The 21328-nt window shown below is 38.9% G+C and overlaps 1 protein-coding gene across 1 annotated transcript in view; it reads right to left on the reverse strand.

Moving 5' to 3' along the window:
• Nucleotides 1-21328, reverse strand: part of NEK11 (NIMA related kinase 11) — a 266113-nt gene that overhangs the window by 67009 nt on the left and 177776 nt on the right. The window contains exon 15 of the mRNA XM_063113913.1: nucleotides 15291-15351. Coding sequence (XP_062969983.1) covers nucleotides 15291-15351 — 61 coding nt within the window. The remainder of the gene's footprint in view (nucleotides 1-15290; nucleotides 15352-21328) is intronic.

Raw genomic sequence — 21328 nt, forward strand, 5'->3', positions numbered from 1 at the left:
CATTCTGATTCGTCATCAACAACAACAACAAAACAACATCAACAATAATAATGGCTAAAACTTTGTTAGTAGCCAAATGCCAGGCCCTGTGCTAACTACCTTACCTGTATCATCTTACGTAAGGTTCCTATGAAGTAGGCACATTTTTTCAATGAGGAAAGTGACTTACTGAAGCATTAAGTAATTTACCCAAGGTCATACAACAAACATTATATAGCTGGAACTTGAAACCAGGCCTTGATGTTGGCCACCCTGCTGTATGCTCCCAGCTAATAGGACTCAGCAAATGCCTGATATCTATATTGACCACTGTGCTAAGTGTTAGTTGAGGTGCTACTTGCCACATTTGGCTTTCTAATTAATACTATAGCTATAAATGTCAATCTGTCCCTCCACTACCTCACCCTTTTCAACTAGTTAGTAAACTTCTTGAGCACAGAGATTAGGTATGTCCTGTTCGTCTTTTCAAAACAACTTTTAAATCCATTTTTAAGTTTACAATTCAGTGGCATTAATTACATTTACAATGTTGTACAGCCATCACCACTACCTATGTCCAAAAACTTTTCCTTCATCCCAAACAGAAACTCTGTAACCATTCCATGATAATTCCTCATTCTCCCCTTCCCTTAGACCCTGGCAACCTCTAAGCTACTTTCTGTCTGTATGAATTTGACTGTTCCAAGTACCTCACGTAAGTGGAATCATAAAATGTCCTTTTGCATCTGGCTTATCTCAATTAGCATAATGTTTTCAAAGTTCATTCATCTTGTAGCATGTATAAGAACTCCCTTTTTATGGGTGAACAATACTCCAACGTACATATATAACCCATTTAGTTTATCCATTCATCTGTTGATGGACACCTGAGTTGTTGCCACATTTTGGCTATTATAAATAATGCTGCAATAAACATTGGCATAAAAATACCTCTTTGAGTCCTTGTGTTCAATTTTGGGGGTATATACCTAGGAGTGGAATTGCTGAGTCATATGGTAATTCTACGTTTAGCTTACTGAGGAGCCACCAAACTTTTGCACAGTGGCGGCAGCATTTCACATTCCCACCATCGATGTTTTCAAAAAGGGTTTTCCACATCCATGCCAACACTGTTATTTTCCATTTATTTTGTTTACTTTTAATAGCTATCCTAGTAGGTACGAAGTGGTATTTCATTGTGGTTTTGACATTCATTTCCCTAATGACTAATGATATTGAACATCTTTTCATGTGGTTATTAGCCATTTGTATATCTTCTTCGGATAAATGTCTATTCAAGTCCTTTGCCCATTTTTAAATTGAGTTGTTGGTCTTTTGTTGCTGAGTTGTAACAGTTCTTTATATATTCTGGAGATTAAACCCTTGTCAGATATATGAATTGCAAATATTTTCTCCCACTGTTCATCTTTGTATTTACAAAATTCAGCTCAGCACAAGGCATATATATCATTAAATTGACACCTAAGTGTTTACTCTTTTTGATGCTATTGTAAATGAAATTGTTTTCTTGATTTCATTTTCTGGAATGTTTACTGCTAGTGTACACAAATACAACTGATATTTGTATGTTGATCTTGTATTCTGCAACCTTGGCAAACATGGGTATTAGTTCTAATAGTTATTTGCTGGATTTCTTAGGATTTTCTATATATAAGATCATGTCATCTACAAACAGATAATTTTACTGCTTCCTTTCCAACCTGAATGCCTTTTATTTCATTTCTTTTTCTTGCCTAATTTCCTTGGCTAGAAACTCTAGAACAATGTTAAACAGAAGTCGCAAGAGAAGACATTCTTGTCTTATTCTTGATCTTAGGGGAAAAGCATTCATACACCATTAAATATGAATTAGCTGTAGATTTGTTTTCATAGATGCCCTTTATCAGATTTAGGAAGTTTCTTCTTTTTCCTAGTTTGTTGAGTGTCTTTACCAAGAAAAGGTGTTTGATTTTTTCAAATGTTTTTTATGCATCTTATTGAGATGATCATATAGTTTTTGTCCTTTATTTTATTAATATGGTATATTACTTTAATTGATTTTCTGATGTTAAACTACCCTTGCATTTCTGTAATAAATCCCAGTTCATCATGTTGCTGGATTTGGTTTGCTAGTAGTATTGAGGATTATAGCATATATATTCATAATGAATACTGGTCTATTTTTCTGTGATGTCTTTGTCTAGTTTTGGTATCAGGGCAATACTACTGGTTTCACAGAATGAATTGGGAAGTGTTCCCTCCTCTTCTGTTTTTTCTTGTTTTGCTTTGTTTTTTCCAGAAGAGATTACAAAGATTTGATATCAATTCTTTGAATCTTTGGTAGAATTCACTGTGAGGCTATCGGAGCCTGGGCTTTTCTTTGTCAGAAGTTTTTAAATCACTAATTTGATCTCTGCTCATGAATGATAGGCCTATTCAGGTTTTCTATTTCTTCTTGAGTCAGTTTTAGTAATTTGTGTCATTCTAGAAATTTATCCATTTCATCTAAGTTATCTGATTAATTCTTTTTATTTCTTTAAGTAATAATCCCCTCTTTCATTTCTGATTTATTAATTTGAGTCTTCTCTCTTATTTCCTTGGTCAACACAGCCAAAGTATGTCAATTTTGTTGATCTTTTCAAAAAACCACTTTTTTGTTTCACTGATGTCCTCTATTGTTTTTCTTTTCTTTATTTCACTTATTTATACCCTAGTCTTTATTGTTTCCTCCCTTCTACTTGCTTTGGGTTTATTTTTCTCATCTTTTTCTAGTTTCTTAAGGCATATATTTTACATGCACAATAGGTGGGAGTTAAAATCAAAGGCAATGTAAGTAGTAGCTGTGATCTTTAACCCATAAAAATTTTTCAGTCAATTGAGGTAGACAGGATATCTATACAGATAATCCCCAGAAGTACTACTGAGTACAGATGCATAAGACATTGTGCTAGGTATGGGGAATACAAAAAGGTATAATGATGGTCTGTGGAAAAAGTACTAGCCTTCAAGTCAGGGGACCACAGTTATTATTTTAATTTTACTCTCATCAGCTACATGACCCTCAGACCACCTCCATAGGCCTCAGTTTTCTCATTTTATATTTAAGTGGTTTCATTAGGCTGAGGGTCTTCCCTCAATTCTCATACTCTGTGATCTGGTATAAGACATAGTTCTGAGGAATAAAGTTTACTTGGGAAGATAACACCTGTGTTAACAAAGATAAAGAGCAAAGACACCAACTGCTAAGAGGTAAATGGCTGGGACTGACAATAAATGTTACAGGCATTACATAATATCAGGCACAATCATTCTAAAGTCTCTTTTCTCACCTATGACATATAGAATCAAAAGGATTATAACACTCGACACTACACCATGGGGATGTTTTGACAATAAGATGAAAACAAAATGATATGAAGAGGCATTAAGCAACTAGAAGCTGTGTTTCTTAAGAGTGCAAAGCACAGCTCATAACAGTAATATTGTCAGGCTTCCTCCTACTTCTATGGTCTCTCACTGGCAGAGCTATTTTCCCTCAAGGAGTGACAGTTTATTTTACCAGCAGGAAGAAATTCTTCTCTCATTTCTTTTAAAATTTCCCTTAACTCATTTTAGTTGAACAAATGACCCTGATCAGAAAACAAAAACCTTTGTTTGCCCTCCCTGCTAAACATCCTGCCATGTGGTTAATAAAGAGCTGATGCAGGAGACTGCAGGGGTGGATATTTTGGCAAATGAGATCTCACTTAAGCACCTGGGATACTGCTTACTCAGGAATCCTTGCCAACACTGCCCTTGATGCACTGTATGTTTAGAATGCTTCTCACCTGATCTCCTTTAACTCTCCTCTTTCTCTCAATTTCCTAAGGAATACTCAGGAAATAGCAATTCCTTGACAGGAACCAGTCCTTACCCAAATGATTGCAAAGGCATATCCTCATGGACCATATTTTCCTCTTACTCCTTGGAATGGGACATGATGGGAGATCTGCCTAGTAAACTTTTTCTGTAAAGGGATAGGTAGTAAATACTTTAGACTTTGCAGGCCATACAGTTTCTGTTGCAATTACTCAACTTTGCTGTTGTAGCATGAAAACAGCCACAGGCAATAGATAAATGAATGGGTATGGCTGTGTTCCAGTAAAATTTTATTTACAAAAAAACAGACAGTGAGATGGATTTGGCATGTGGGCCATAGTTTGCTGACAACTGGCTTAAATGATAGAGAATCATCATGATTCTTAGCTGGAAGTGACCGTAGATCTCCTCAAGCCAGACTCCTTTATTTTACAGATAGGAGACTGAAGTCAAGAGAGGCTTTAGGACTTGTCCAAAGTCACAGAGGTATAAGGAGAAGTGGCAGAGCTGGGACAAGAAAAATGGTTTCTTGACCCCCAGATGACTGCTCCAGTTACCCAAAGAAGTGCCATATCCAGGTAAGGGTTTTCATGTGCTGATTTTGAAAAATCAGGAGATCATCAGACAAAACCCCTCCTCTAAAGGGTAGAGATGTGAGGAGACCATTACATCTGCTCTCTCATGTCTCCATCTCTCCAGATGACAGCCGCATGGCTGATTATGAGAAGGATGGGAATAAGCAGGGAATTGTGAAAGCTGTTACAGTTTGCTGAGAGGCTTAGTTGACTCAATCTTTGTGAAGATCTTTTCTAGAGCTTCTCCTGTGATGATACTGGACATCAGGATGGCAATAAAATTGCCTAAGAATCTGCAAAACAGGCTGGTCCCTGTGTTCCCTACCTTACCCCAAAATCCCAGGGATGCAGATGCACCATCCAGATCCTCCTTCTAGGAAGGACTGGCTACCCCAGCTGCTGGGAGTGCTGTAGACAGACATCCACCAGGTGGGGCCCCTCCAGGAACTGCCTCAGCTGCAGAAAGCTGCCTCACCCAGGGCCATGTCCTTCTAGGTGGCCACATTTAATGACTGATCATGGCAGAGGTAGAAGGCCTGGCCACTCTGGCCTGTGCAGACAACTCTGATGTCCAGAGCTCCCCGTGAGTTTGACTAAGGCTTATCAGGCCTGCATTGTTGCTCAGCTTTTCCCTCTGCCTCATCCTGCTGTCCACAGGATCAATCCCAAAGGCACTCCTGCATAAGCGTCATGCCCACTTAACTCAATGTCAGAGACTGCTTCCTGGAGAACCCAGCCCCAAAAAACATGGCTACTGGGGTTGGAGAAGGTAGGACTGGTGGCGCAGAGATGTTTGTCTTGGTTCCTTTAACAACTTGAGTATTTAATAAGAGACATAATAGAAATGATGCTGTGGCCATTCCTACTACCTCTTGCCCATCCCCAACTCTTTCAGATCACTGTTTTTATCGACACAAGGCAGAAGCCACCATCTAAGGAAGTTGTTAACACTGTAGCTGTGTCAAGGCCAAAGCACATAAGGAGTCTGGAGAAGAAAAACTAAAACAGAAGAAAAGAAAAAGGAAGATGATAATACAGGAGAGAACAACCTCAAATGCTTTCCAGTAGGAAGGGAGCTGAGGCATATTAGAATGAGCATGTGAGGTGGCTTAGAGGACTTAGGTTTGAGTACCAACTCTGTGATGTTCAATAAATTACAAAACTGTGACGCAGTTTCCTCACCTATACAAAAAAAAATCTACCTTCTAGGGCTCTAGTAAAGCTTAAATGCAAAAAATATATATACAAAGGTGCATTATTGTTGGTAAAAGCCAAAGGCAAATTTACACTGCTTCCCTCATCCCCATGATACCCACCACAGTGCTTTGTATAGGGCAGCTTCTCAATAAATCAATAGCACCCCACTGCTTACACCAAAATTAAATAGTTGGGAGAAAGTGGGTCAGCTTGGAAAAGTAAATAAGCTACTTACAGTGCAGATGATAAATACCAGAAGACAGGAAATAAATAAACCCTTTATTTTTACTACATGGCTATTTCACACTACAAACATTCAACCAAATTGTACAGAAGATTAAAAACAACAGGAGTTCAGGGGTTTGAGTTTTTTAATTTCTTTTTTAATATACCAGAAGAGGCCTCTAAGAACAGCACCTGTCAGTAAGAAGAAAAAGAGGAACTGTTTTTGGATTGACATAACAGCTTTTAAATGTGGATACAGGTTAAGAAGAGATTTGTGGAAGCCAGACCCTAACTTTTTCATTTGTGCTTTCCCTGAGGAGACAGTAGCCCATGTTTGGGGAGTTGAGTTGTTCTAGTCTGCCTACATGGAGAATTTTAGCTTTAAAGACAGAACTTGATTTTCTGTAACAGCAGGTTGGGCTGGTTTCAAGACGAACCAAAATACTTAATTTATATCATCTTCACAAGTGTGATTATTCAGGTAAATAAAATAAAACCACTCTCCATTTCTGAGCAAAGGCTGCCTACTCCTGCCTATTCCTGTCTCTGTGTTCCTCATGCTGTCCTTTCTACTGTAGGGTCTTCCTCATTCCACATGGCCAAATCTATTCTGGCATCAGGGATGTTTTCAGATGCTATCTTCTCCTGGAAGTTTCTCTGATGACTTCTATCCCCCCAACTAAAAGCAGTCTCCCTCTTTTCTGAATCCTTACTTTCTCATCATGTACTTATTTAGGTACTTGTCTTAGTTCAACTCTGATATCATAAGTCCTCAAGATCTGGGTGTAAAATATCATTGCAAGCCCAGTACAATGTGCAGCATTCTTTCTACAACTATATTAATTTCAATGAAACACTAATGTGTAAGTAATAAATGAATAAATGATTGCTGAGTTTCTCTTTTAGCTATGTAAATTTGATTACTGGGACTGTTTTTTAGATAATAAAAATATACAAAATGTTCTTTACTAAGAGTATACTAATAAGAATGATTAATAATTGATTAATAATATTGTTGTAGGGATTACTTATACTGCAAAGTCTTTTCCCTGACGCCCCTATCACCACACACATCTGTCAAATGAAGGTGTCTGGCATGGTAGCAGACACAGCAGATTTGCCATAAATTGCCACTGATTCTGAACCTGTTGCATTCTTTTGACTTTTAAAGAAGTTGTAGAAGCTATTAAATTTCTATAAGACATAAACAGAAGGAATGGTGGCAAACAGATATTGTGCATTCATGTCAAAATAATCCGAGTGGTTTATAATTTAAAATATTCCTCCTCTTCTCCAAATGATAGTGGTGTCAGTGTGTCGGTAACCAAAGCTTAAACACTGTATTGAAGTCATTCTAATTATTATAAGAAATTCTTTTCTGTCAAGGTGAAAAACACTACAGTGCAAGGTTAAATGGCTGTCAGTCATCCCTACACTTAACGGCTTAGAGTTTAAAGCATTTAAGCAAAAAGTTTCTAAGGAATTCAGAAGCCCAATGCCTTCTCTATATCATTCATATTGTTTAGTAGAGATAAATAGTTATTGCCAAGGTTCAATGGAAGAACCGAGGGGGAACAATTTTCAAAAAGCCAGATTGATCACAAATCAATCAGACATGTCAAAACACTAAAGAAATCTTAATTAAATCTTAATCTTAATTGAGCATAGGGGTTTGGGAGCATCTGTGATAACCTAATTAATTCTGTAACAGCATCCAGTTTGAATCTACAAATTCTTTTTATAAATATGATTTACCAAGGACTTGTGTCATTCTGCTGATGATTGCTCTCCAGAAGTACAGCTAATGTCCTAAAGATTAAGGAATGTTCAACTTCACATGTTGCCTTGACTCCTAATCTGGTTACTAAGAAATATGGAGACAGAATTTTCCTTTCTAAGAAGATGTAAGAAAATGAAGACAAGGGGTCATCTTCTGCCCTTTCTACTGAATAGTGATAGGCCTGAATAGTTCCTAGAGTAACATCATCCATTGTCTGTGTAATCGATAGCCCATAGCCAGTTCTCCATCTCAAGTCATTCTTTCAAAGCACCCTCCTTATTGCTTGTTAAAGGTGATCTTTTCTGATTGCTCTTAAAGACCAGTGGTATCCTAACCCATAGGATAGTGTTCAAACTCCTAACCTGGCACATGAGGTTCTCTGTGGCCTTGGCTGTATACACGCAGGTTTGCCAATCCCTTCCTCATACCTTACACTGACATTCCAGCAACACCAAACTTTTTGATAGTTCCAAGAATATACCCAGTTGCCTCACTCCTCCAAGATTTCACATTGCTTGACCTCTTGGCAACTCTACTTCCATCTTTCCTTTCATTACATGATTATTGAAAAAATACTCTGTGCCATGCTGTACGTTAGACTCAGAACACTACAGTGAACATGACCCTACCCTGCCCTCACAGATACAGGAATTACAAATCTTCCACTCCTCTGCGAAGCCTTCCTTGAGCTGCACCCACCCCGTGGTGGACCCCCCGCCCACCACATACACATTTACCCTGTCCACAGAGTGTACTGTTCTCATCACAGTGCCCTGGAATTATCTGCCGCCCTGACTAGACTGTGAACTCATTAAGATAGGAACCTTGTTTTCTTCATCACTCTGTGACACTTGGCTTATCCTGTGTGCATTATAAACCTTTGTAGGGAAGGAAGGAGGGGAAAAGTGATAACATACACTCCAATCACAGAAATTTCATGTTTTAAAGTATCTGCCCTCAGTGAGATAGCTACTGCCTACATTCTAGGCCATCCCATCATGCCCTCATTTGCAGTCCTTCCTGTTCCCTTTAATTTTTTTCTTCCTTCCCTCGCCTAATTCTGCCTAGAATCACTCATATCCTGTTCATGATTGGCCTTGCTTCTTGCACCCCATGGGAAATTTTGAGGGGAATTTAGGGCTTCAGAAATGAGATGCCTCCATTTGGGACAATAATTGTCCTCCATGTATAAAAAAAAAAAACACCTAGTAGGGGCTCCCTGGTATTATCACAAAACTTTGCACTGGTTTGTCCAGGACTCCACCTCATGGCTGGGATTATGTTCCAATGGGTCTCAACGTCCAACTCCTCATGCAATGCTTCAAACCTGCCAGACCTCCCTAAATGTCTCCAGCAGATGCTGAGGATGAGGCAGAAGGAAGCTCAGTAACTCTTGTACACAGTGCCAGGTAGCCCAGCATACACTGACGAGACCAGAAAACAAAGAGGAAAAAAATCTAGAAAGAAGCTATTTTATCTTAGCTTATAGGTACGTTCTCTATAATTTTAAAAAATAAAAATTTTATGTTATACTTCAGTATTGTTTTAATTGAATTATTAATTGGGGCAGGTATGAACAATAATAATTTCAGGTTTTAAGGAATTTAAAGCCATGGTTCTTGCTATAGATTGGATCCCCCCGCCCCACGCCTGATCCCCACCTCCACAACCTCATTGAAGCTTAAATCCACACTGTAACTGTTGAGGGTGGGAAATCCTATTACAGTAACTAAAAGGTGGAGCCTTGAAGAGGTGATTAGATTGCAAGACCATACTGTAGTGAATGGATTGATAATGATGGTCAGGGGCATGGTTTTGAGGGCTTTAAAAGGAGAGCACGTGAGAGTCTCTCTCTCTTTGCTCCATCATTTGTGATACACTGAATCACTGTAGTCACCACCAGGACAGAGCCCTCACCAGACGTGTTCCTCGGAATTTGGACTTTTGAAACTATTAGCAATAAATTTCGTTTTCTTTATAAAATACCCAGTTCCATGTATTTTGTTATACACAACAGAAATAGACTAAGACAGTTAATGTGTGGTCTGGACTGGGAGCATCAGTATCACATGGGAAGTTAGAAATACAAATTCTCAGCCACACACCAATTGTGTTTGCAGCCCTCTAAATGATTCTGATGCATGCTCAAGTGTGAGAACCACCGATCTAAAGGCTTTAATCTGACCTTGAGACTAATATACTGAACTTGGAATGCAAAGGGCACCTTCTAATTCAGGACCTGTTGAAGCTACACAAATGCTAACACATTCATCCAGTTCACTCACTTGTGACGTAGGAAGGGAAAATATCACTGTGCCTGTCTTAAATAGAAATAAAACAATCTGCTGTCAAGAATGAGGTCAGACCACTGCACACAACATTTTCAGGGCTGCGAAGTTAAAATTTGCTTGGTCCAAATTGCCAGAAAGGATATATGCATCTCTGTTCTTTCTTCCTGTTGACAAGAGACACTTGAAGACGTTCATAAAGATATTTAACATCTTAACATGCTCAACAGGCAACTGGACATTTCCAAAATACACAGGCTGATGCTGAATGTGAGCAAATCCTACTTAGCTCAATTCACAGAGGTTTCATTTTTAAGTGACAATACTTATGCTCTGATATATTTCAGTTTAAATTGTCCCTTGGATCCTGTTAACATTCTGACATTTATTAACAACCATAGTAATTAATAAGCTTTAACTATTATTGTAGCTGGTGAGTCTCCCAAAAATGTAGTTAGAGCAAAAACTGCCTTACCAGCTACCTGAGCAAACTGTCATCCCCCATAAAAGTAAGCGAGGAGATTGTCTTCATGGTTTCTATGAGATGACAGGGAAATTCTTGGAGTCCTGAAAGCAATAATGTTCTCATCTGTAATGAGGGTCCCACTGTGAGTTCCCTCCCCAGACAGGTATTTCAGAAACATGTGCTCCCATCATCTCAATGTCTATAGACATAGTCAAAGGACTCCTTCCACCTCAGCAGCAGCATTAGTTAGATGCCACTGTCCTGGGAGCATGGGAGGCCACCACAAGAGGTCATCACAACCATAAGAAGCACTCTTCTACAGTTTTAGGCAGCAAGCACTTTAGCAATTTCCATGGAGGCAGCACTGAAATGTCCTAAGTTATCCAAGCGGATGCTAGGACACAAGCACAGCAGAGACACCCCAAACAGAAAAACATTCAGCTTTGATGAACTTAGAATCTCTCAGTCAGACAATCTGGAAAGCAGCTCTTTTAACTTCAGGGTACATGTAATTTTTCATTTTACAATTTAGCTTTTTTTGTTGTTTTTACAATTTACAAATTTAGGTTTATTGTAATCTTCTCAGTAATTAAGATGTCCAAAAGTCTTAATCCAGCCTTGATAGTAGACCCACTAAGGTAATGGAGAACAGAATTAGGCTCTTTGCTTTCCAACACTCATCTCTCTTTTTTTTTTTTAATTAATTGACTTCTAATCCAAGAATTCATGTTCATAGTACTTTTAAAAGTCAAAGCTTACAAGTAAAGAAAAAAGCAGCTCCCTGCCTCATCTCCAACTTCCACTCCCCAAAGTCAACCATATTCAACTCTTTAACCCTTTTTGGGTATTTACCTTTATCTATATCATGTTTACACAACTTTTTTTTAAAAATTTTCTATTTTAGACTATCTATGGACTTCCTATTAGGTATGAAGAAAGTGAGTTTTGTTCTTTCTTTCCTCTCTTGGTTAAACACACATACACAAGCTGACAAATATTTTCTGTTCCCCCATCTTTCCAATATAGTTATATCACAATTTTTAAACAATTCAATATTTAAATTATTATGACTATGTAAATATTGTATTACATAGCTAAGCCCTTAATGTTTACAGATTATATTCTCTTTCTTTTGTAACTTTTTGTTTATTCAGGGGTTAATAATTGCCTTGGATTTTTGCTTAGTTTTCTGACTACTTCTAATTTGTGCCTAAACTTTCCAAAAGAACCGAAAACTCCTCTCATTGTACTTCATCCATTAGTTCCATTCCTCCCTAGGAGATATACATTCACTCCTTGGAGCCCTCTGTCCCATTCCAGTCTGAATGCATTGTTCTCAGGGCTGCTGCCCAGCTGTCATACAGGCACCTGCCTTTATCATCATTCTGGGAATCCCCTTAATCTCCATCCTATGTTGGATCTTCTATCACCTGAAGTACATATCTTCTTCTTTTTTGGTTTACTCCTATCTTTTGATAGGAAGTTCCTAGAGGATATGCTCTAAGAAAAGTTATAGGAGGTAGGTTTTTGTTTTGTTTCATTTTGATTTTTTAGGAGTCAAACTATCTTTTTTTAAATTGGTTATGAATATCATAAGATACAAAGCTGATTGTCACCCCTCGTGCCCAAGATGTGAAGGCCAAATTCATACTGGCAGCATACCCATTACCACAAATTGCACTTGTACCCTGTGTCCCCACCCAATAATCCCCATCATCCCTCCCCCTCCCCCAACTCCCGCACTCCACTTTGTATCCCTAGGCGTGCTTTCTCCCTCTGCAAGTCCAATACACCACTGTGGTCTTTCTTTCCTTCCTTCTTTTCTCTTAGCTCCCACTTATGAGTGAGCACATGTGGTATTTATACCTCTGTGCTTTGCTTATTTCACTCAACATAAGTTTCTCCAAGCTCATCCATGTTGTTGCAAATGGGAGAATTTCATTCTTTTTTATGGCAGAGTAGTATTCCACGGTGTATGTATATCACAGTTTCCTTACCCAATCATCAGTCAATGGACATTTAGGTTGGTTCCATGTCTTGGCTATTGTAAACAAAGCTGCGATGAACATGGGAGTGCAGGTATCCCTTCGAAATGATGATTTCCATTCCTCTGGGTATATACCCAGAAGTGGGATTGCTGGATTGTATGGAAGATCTCTAGCTGTTTGAGAAACCTCCATACTGCTTTCCATAGTTTTTGAGGACTCATTTTTGAGATTCCATGCCTGATATTGTCTTTATGCCTCTCTCACACTTGATTGGTGTTATAGATAAATAAAAAAAAATTCTAGGTTCATTCCAACTTTGTCTTCTAGCTTGCAGTATTGTTAAAAAAATAAAACACCATTCTTTTTCCTGATACTTCATAAATGATCTGTTTTATTCTCTGTAGACATTTTTCTTATTTCTTTGATAAATTTCTTCTTTTTCTGTTCTTTTTTCCTGGAATTTTTATTAATTAGGTACTGAACCACCTGTATTTGTCATTTGTTTTCTTATCATTTATTAATTATACTCTGGAAAATTTCCTCAACTTTATCTCCCAAATATTCTACTGGATTTTTTATTTCTCCTATTAAAATTATAATTTCAAGAGTTCTTTCTTATTCTCTGTATATTACATTTTGTTAATGTTTCTTATAGATAATATTGTCTATGACATCTTTTAGAATTTTAATAATAATTTTTTGGACTTTTATTTTCTTCCCTACATTATCTGTTTCCTGAGTTCTTTACACATTTCTGTTTTGATTTCTCCCTTTTTCATTAGATTTTCTCATATATCAGCTGCTACCTGGCTATAGGTTTATATTTAAGTGTGAAGTATCAAAAGCCAATTTAAGCTTTTTCTGTGGATTCAGGGATTATCAACTGTTAGGGCTCATCCCTGTCATTTTTGTAGGTAAATGTGTAGATCCTTAGGATTTTCAGACTGGTAAATGCTTTCAGAGGATATCTTCTGAAGGGGTCCATGCTGTTCTGCTAGTTTCAGAGGTCAGGTAGAGGTGGTGCCTGGGGATTTCATCACTCAGCATGCAGATTTTCACTTCATTCCCCTGTTTTCATCAGATCACTCTGCCTTTTGGTGTTTCTGGTATCCACAAATCCAGAGTCTCCCTGATTCAATGTCCCCCAAAATCAAATCTAGTTTCTTCTGCCTTGACTGTGGAAAGGAATCCTCTGGCTTTGCTAGTGGAGGGAAAGTGACCCAAGGTCTTTTGCTCCTTATTTATACTGTCAACAATCCCATTTTCATCTTCACCCATATCTTGCCTTTAGAAGTAATGGGGGCCTCCAACTCATGAACCTTTCTGAGATTCTGTGGGTTTAGCTGGCTTGCTTCTCCTAGCCTACCTCTTACCCTCTCTTCCTTCCCACACACATCGTACGCACTTAGCTTTCAGTTTTGTCTGTTTTCTAAATCAGTTACCACCCATCCATCTGCTTTCTATTTTCTCAAATTCACTAACAGCTCACCTTTGTTCCCTTTTTTCCTGTAGGTTTATATCAGCTTTATTCCTTTTTTGTCACTTTAGTGCGGCTCCAGGCAGAGATAAATGTGTATTTTTATTCCATGTTTGTATTGCTTATTTCTATAAACTCATACAGTCTAGAAGAGAATTTAGATATCACCTATTCAATCCGGTGCTATTATACTTTTTTGTAGTGAAATCTATCTGTTTCAAGGCATAATCTTATGTAGAAATTCAATTTACAAGACAGATAAGAGTGAAACTATTTTTGTTGAAGCTAGTAAAGGAACAGGGTTTGCATCTAATTTCTCTTTAAAATATTTTAAAATATTTGTTAAGGGCCTCTTTTGCACCAGACACAGTGTTAGACTCTGGGAAAACAGAGATGAACAGTACAGACATGACTTCTGCCCACATCTTTCTCAGTACACCTCACCTTGCCCAATCCTGGTGGTCCCCAAGGAGCCAAGTTTGAAAATTACTGATCCAATATAACTGGGTTCCAGCGACGGAAAGTAACTTGGTCAAAGGAAAGCCTTTCTAGTCTTTAAGTCCATACTTGACAATTGTTATTGATACGTAATTAAACAGACCACAGGGTGATGGTCAGGAAAGAACATCAAAGAGCTAAGTTACGACTGAGGCTTCCCACATGGAGACGTGGAATAAGCTAGAAAAAGGCTATAAATGGTACATGAAGCTCCCAGTAAAATGGTTGTAAACATTTGCCCACCTGAAAACTTAATTGTTCATCTTTATTTCTGCCATTCCCTTTGAAGAGATTGCTTTTGGTTATGCAATTGAAATTTTAAAAATAAAAACTCACTATCAAATTTAAAAGAAAAAAGAATCTCAGCCCTTTTCATCTAGGACCTGTAAGAACACTCTGTGTGACAATTTATCCTCTAGTGCTAGAAGTTATCACAACTGGGCTTTTTGGATTAAAAAAAAAATAGGAGAAACTACAGTATTATCCTTGAAGCACAGCAATCCCATTTACCAAGATTGACAATGCTAAAGAAATTTCAGTTTTGTTTTTCAGACCAAATCTCTTCCAATAACTGCCTGACCTTCAGAGTGATGGTCCTTTCAGCTTGACTGAATGCAATCTGCTTCTACAGGACAAGTTAGATAGGGAGATTCCTCTTCCAGGGAATGTAAAAACTGTTATTATGCACTGCCAGGCCACCATTTGATCACATGTGAACTGCAATTATTTCATCCTTGGAGACTGAGAGTCACTCGCAATAATAATAAGCAATTCTTCTTTGAGTTTCCTGGCCCTTGGCCCGGACACTCAACCTTTGTTGGACTCAACTTCCTAATCTGTAAAACGAGGAGGTTGAACTGAAACATCTGTAAGATTCCATCCAAGCTTTCTACTTCTTGGATATTCCAATAGAATCAGTAGATGTCACTATATTTTGAAATCTGAACGAACTTACTCACCTAGAGAGGTGCAACCCAGGACATTTTCCAAACACCTGACCAATGCTTCAATATCACTGTCCTGTCAAAACAAGAGAGAAAAATTTACTTTCCCTGTATGGTAAAAGAATACTTAATGACATGGAAAATGTTCTTGCTGCATTTAGGCAAAACAAATCAAAGCATGAAAAAAATGTGGTTGTAAAATTATTTCACCGTATGACTCATTTTTTTAAAAGAAAAACATCTATCTATCTATATGTACCTTCAAAAAGTTCATGGAAAGATTTGTATAGTAATTTAATTCTATTTTTCCATGAACATTTTGAAGTGCCCTCATATACCTACACTTCTCTCTTCACATCAGTTTCTAGATCTATTGCTCTATCTCTCTGATGGGAAGAATGTATACTAAAATGTTAACAGTGGTCTTGACTAAAAGGCGAGATTATGAGTGATCTGTATTTTCTCCTTTGTGTGCTTATGTCTTTTCCAAATGTTCTATAATAAACAAATATTACTTATTTAATTTACAAAAATAGTAAATGCTATTTTAATTTTTAAAAAATTTTATTCAATCTACAATTTATTCAATACAGGAGGAATCAGGTGAATATTTTTTCCTGGAGAGTCTCTACTAGTTCTTTTTTGGAAATTTATGCTCTTCAAGGAGTCCTAAAGTTAAGAATAGCTTTCGTCATTTACCTTAACCCTCAGTAAGACTCAGACATCCCCAATGAGGGTTGGGGGAATCCCAGAACTGTATTTGATAACAAACATTGTCTTTGATACAAAATAAACACCTGTCCTCCACCCAGCAGACTGGAAATAAGCCAAAACAGAATCCTAGTGATCTGGGAAAACGGAAACTCTTAATTATTTTCAAGTTTGTGGTTAAACTGAGGGAAATTAATAATGTATGTTTCACCTGCTCCACTTAAAACAAGCAACACATTTCATATTGCAGTAATTGTGAATTTTTTTTTAAAATGTACTGTAGTCTAACAGATGATTCTAAAATGTTACATAAATGTATTGGATTTTATTTTATAACATCTGGTGGGGTTTGGGCAGCCACTTTTTATGCATGTGGTAAAATCCAGCGTTGTTGTAGGCTCAGAATGTATAGAAGAGGCAATAATGAGAAAGGCAGGTCTGGTCAATGCTGCCTAATGAGGCCAAATCACTGATTAAAGAACCTGGTTCCCCATCCAGGAATAGGGAGGCAGGTACCAGGCATAGAAACAGAAGAAGGTAAAACAGACCTTTTCCTTCTTCTGCACCCTTGTGTTCTCCAAACTTAGGCTTGAATCAGAGAGGAGCTCAGCAGAGAGACATCCTCTGCTGGAGGAAAAGCAAAGCACACATTGGCATACACAGGTGATGACACCAACCAGGGATGCCCAGGTTCTAAGCCTGGCTCCTCCACTGAGTGTGCTGACCTGACCTAAGCCAGTGGCTTGACCTCCCAGGTCTGGGTTTTTACATCTGTAAAATTAGTGGGTTGTCTTAGTCCATTTGGGCTGCTATAACAAAATGCCATAGATTGGGTAGCTTATGTACAACAGAAATTTATTTCTCGCAGTTCTGTAGGCTGGGAAGTCCAAAATCAAGGCACTGGCAGATTCAGTATCTGGTGAGGGCCTGTTTCCTGGTTCATAGACAGCACCTTCTCGCTGTGACCTCACATGGCAGAAGGGAGCTTCCCTTGGGCTTGTTTTATAAGAGCACTAATCCATTCACAAGGGCGGAGCCCTCATGACCAAATCACCTCCTAATAGGCTCCACCTCCTAATATTATCACATTGGTGATTAGATTTCAACATCTGAATTTGAGGAGGACACAAACATTCAGACCATAACAGAGGTTGAACCAGATGATAGTCAAGGAGCCTTATAGCTCTAAAACCCTGTTCTTCTAGCTAAAGAGCTAGATAGGCAGTGAGTGTGGAAGATGTTTTCACAAATGACTACAACACACCCTCCCATCGCTGTGCTCCTATGCCATTCCTCACATCAAGAGATGGAGTCTCTTTCCCTGCCCCTTGAATCTGAGCTGACCCTGTAACTTGCTTTGCCCCATAGAATGTGGTGGAAATGATGCTGTGTGACTCCTGTAACTAGGCCTTAAGAAGCCATGTAGCTTCCATTTTCACTCTCTTGGAAGTCAACAACCATGCAAAGGAGTCCAGGCTATCCTATTGGAGAGATCACATGGTGAGAGGCCCTGGAGCATAGGCGGCCATGGGAGGAAAACAGAGGACCCAATCCAACAGCCAGCACCACGTAGGACATGTAAGTGAGGCCATCTTGGATCCCCAAGATCAAGCTCCCAGCAGAATGCAACCAATGAGTGACTTTAAACAATATCACATGGAGCAGAAGAACTGCCTGGTGAACATGGATTACCCACAGAATCATGAGATATGATAAGTCATTTCTTTAATCCACTAAATTTTAGTATGTTTCATTATAAAGGAAAAGATAACTGAGACACTAAACAAATCGAGGTCACTAACCAAGTATTTTCTATTTTTATGTCCCCAGCACCTAGCACAGCCCCTGGCACATGAAAAATGCTAAATGCACATCTGTGCAAATCTCTTCCAACTTCTGTGATTTCCAAGGAAGTGAAACAGAAGAGTGGCATTAACTCCTTAGGCTATAGTCTACCTCCAGTTAGACAGTGGGGCTGTCCCCCACTCAAAATACATTGTTACTGGGAAAGCAAAGGAAAAAGCATACTAGTCATTAATTCTGTGGTCTCAGTCAAGTCAGTTAACCTCTCTGAGCCTCAGCTTCCTTAATTGTAAAGTGAGAAAAACAGTGGCCTCTATCTCACACAGGGATCTTATGAGAAGCAAATGAAGTAATAAAAAAGTTTAGTATGGTGTATGGCTCATTGGAAACACCCAATGAATGGAAGAAGAGAGTTGGATAGGATGGGATGAAATAGGAGATGGAAAGAGACATAGAAGATTAAAGAGTTCCAATCACTGTGCCTGCCACAGAGTGTGGAGATTCTCAACAACTGTTTGAGTTGAATCAATGCAACAGAAACAGCAAGATCCAGAGACAGGACTTGGATGGCTGGGACACATCAATTATATCTTTCTAACTCAAAGTTTAGTGAATACTATACAGGAGTCTGGGGAGGACAGAAATAATCCTAATACTATTGAATGAATGAATGATTGAATACTAATTTTTATTAAGATCTTAATATATTCCACTGCCATATCAATTTGCATGTATTAATGCATTTAAACTCTACAAGGTGGTGCTATTTTTCTCCTCACTTAACAATTGAGAAAATTGAGGCACAAACAGGTTCCATAATATGACCAAGATCACACAACTAGCAAGAGATGAAACAGGCAGTATGTCTCCAGAGCCTGAACTCTTTTTAGTCACTTCATTACACATACATATAGTAGAAGGCCAGGCTCCAAACCGGAGGAGCTCACGATATTGTTGAGGAACCAGTGTGCAAATTCATGAAGAACATCTAAGAACCTTTCCTTGGTGAGATATATATGAAACATAATGCAGCCTGAGGACTAGATGTAGCTAAGGAGTTGCTGGGTGGAGAGGGGTGGACTCTTCATCTGTGCTTCTAAGCCCAGGTTCTGAAGAGCAGCTTAAGCAGAACAATACTGTACTGTAAAGCTACATTATACATATTTATCCATACCCCTACCACTGGACACCTAGGTTGCTTCCATTTTATTTTGTTGTAAATAGCATTTCAATGACTATTTTTGCATATAAATCTTTTCACCATGTGTATTATTATTTCTTTAGGTGAGCCACTCAGAAGTGGAATTATTGGGTCAAAGAGTGTGAACCTTGGGCCGAGCCCCGTGGCGCACTCCAGAGAGTGCAGCGCTGGGAGCGCGGCGACGCTCCCGCCGTGGGTTCAGATCCTATATAGGAATGGCCGGTGCACTCACTGGCTGAGTACCGGTCACGAAAAAGACAAAAAAAAAAAAAAAAAAAGAGTGTGAACCTTTAAAACCCTCCTTTCTCCATCTCAAGTAGTGCATTTTCTCCACAATGAGCTACAATGCCTTCATACTTTTTTTTTTATCCGCCTCTCTATTAAAATCTGCTTTCTATCAAGAAAAAATATCACAGATCCATTAAAGCCAAAATGATTGATACGGTTTCTGTGTTATCTCTCTCAGGATATTTGTGTTTCATAAGAGATACAACTTCATATCAGAAGAATTAATTTCAAATAGTAAAAGTTTAGACAGCAGCAAGTAAGTGTGTCAATAGAGGAAACCAGATGAGGCCTTCACAGGATAGTAACACTCACACTGCACAGACCTTCATTTAGTTATCAGACAGTTCTGTTTGACTCAATAAATCAGATTATCTCCTCATCTTGGAGCTAGTCATGGTGAACAATTTAATCCCCAAGAAAATAATGTGTCATTTCATTACCCAGTTGTATTCCATTCAGAAAACACTAATGAAATACCAGTTATATGCCAAATATATACAAAGATGAGGAAGACAAATGCATTAGCCCACCATTCTGGGAAAGATAATCCTTTTCTGAAACAATTTGTCTCTCAAGCTGTTGATGACAGTCACTTATCCAAGTGACTCTGGTCATGGTGAGCGGCTTAAGCTGCCATCAAACTCCAATTAAAAAGGTGAAGCAAGGAAGGAAAAGAGGCTTGGCCACACCTCTTAGGGAACAAACCTCTAAGAACCCACTCATGGGAGAAGCCTAGTCCCACAAGGTTTGTTTGTCCCAAGTCTATGAAATCGAGTCTTGTTGCAGATGAAGAGGCAGAGGACAGAGCCAGAGGAAGTCGAGGCATCCACACACAAGACGCCGCATCCCTCCCTCCCCCACCTTCCCCAGTGAACGTCTCTCACTAAATGAGTGAAAGAGAAAGAGAATTTTAAGTTGGTTGCTTTTTTTTAAAGCAATTTTAAAGCATTTGTTTAAGAAAAATGTTGAGCAATTCCAAAACTTAAAGACTTAGAGATGATAAACCAATGGGAGAAAGTTTAGTCTAAAAGTTAGGTAAATGAAAACAATTTATAGTTTTCATTGAAGCTGAATATATGGATCAATAAGGAAAAGATCTCGAGTGATATCTGTAAAATGATATCCATATACAATGTTGTGTCTGGTGATAATGAATTGTGAAAGTACGTACGAATGAGTGAAAAGTACCCAGCAGCCATTAAGACCTTAGTTTGGGATAAGGGCTCAGTTTGGGCACCAACAATCCCTTCGAGACTGTATATCTATCAGACATTCTCAAGAGCCTCCCAGAGGGTTATTCTGCTCACTGCTCCTCCACCTGGAGGGAGTGAAACTCAACCATCTGTCTACATCTAGCACCTTCAGCACTTTCCTGGCTGGTGGGCTATGCTGACTCCCAAAGGCATACCCAGAGAGACTTGGCAGATAGCAATACACACACACAGAATTTCACAGCTACAAAAGTGCCTTATGTTTCCAGTGACTGAAAGCTGCTCAGAGTGAGTGGGAAGGGAGGCACGACTGATTCCACAGTGTGCAGCCAGGCCTGCCACCACGTTCTCCCTCTGCTGAACAACCCTGAGCAGGCACAGAGCTACAAGTGTATGTGCAAAGTGGACATAATCTTCCATTACAGTTCCAGCCACAGAGAAGCACTCGGCTGAGCTTCATCCGACTCAGACTCCAGGTACATCCTCCCACTCAACGGTCCCTTGTGTCAGAGGATGTGAAGGTGCTGACTTCTTTCACCTCTTGGTCACCTTTCCTCTTACAGTCATGCCACAGGGATGCAAATGCCACCAAACTGTGCAGAACCCTCTGCCCTACGCACCCACAGTCATCCTGGGCCCAGCTTATTTTCCCTGAGAGACCTCATTTGAGTGTACCCAGCACCTCCTTAAGGCTGCAAAGTCATGCACCGGCCACAAGCAGCAAGAAAGTGGCCTCAATACAGACTGAGGACTTATATGGCTCATATGTGTTTATGAATATCACAACTCCATTGCAATTTCCTTGTAGTTTTTCTTCTGTTGATGAGATAAAATTTATT

This window comes from Cynocephalus volans, chromosome 11 (genome assembly GCF_027409185.1).
Source record: "Cynocephalus volans isolate mCynVol1 chromosome 11, mCynVol1.pri, whole genome shotgun sequence".
Taxonomy (NCBI): Eukaryota; Metazoa; Chordata; class Mammalia; order Dermoptera; family Cynocephalidae; genus Cynocephalus; species Cynocephalus volans.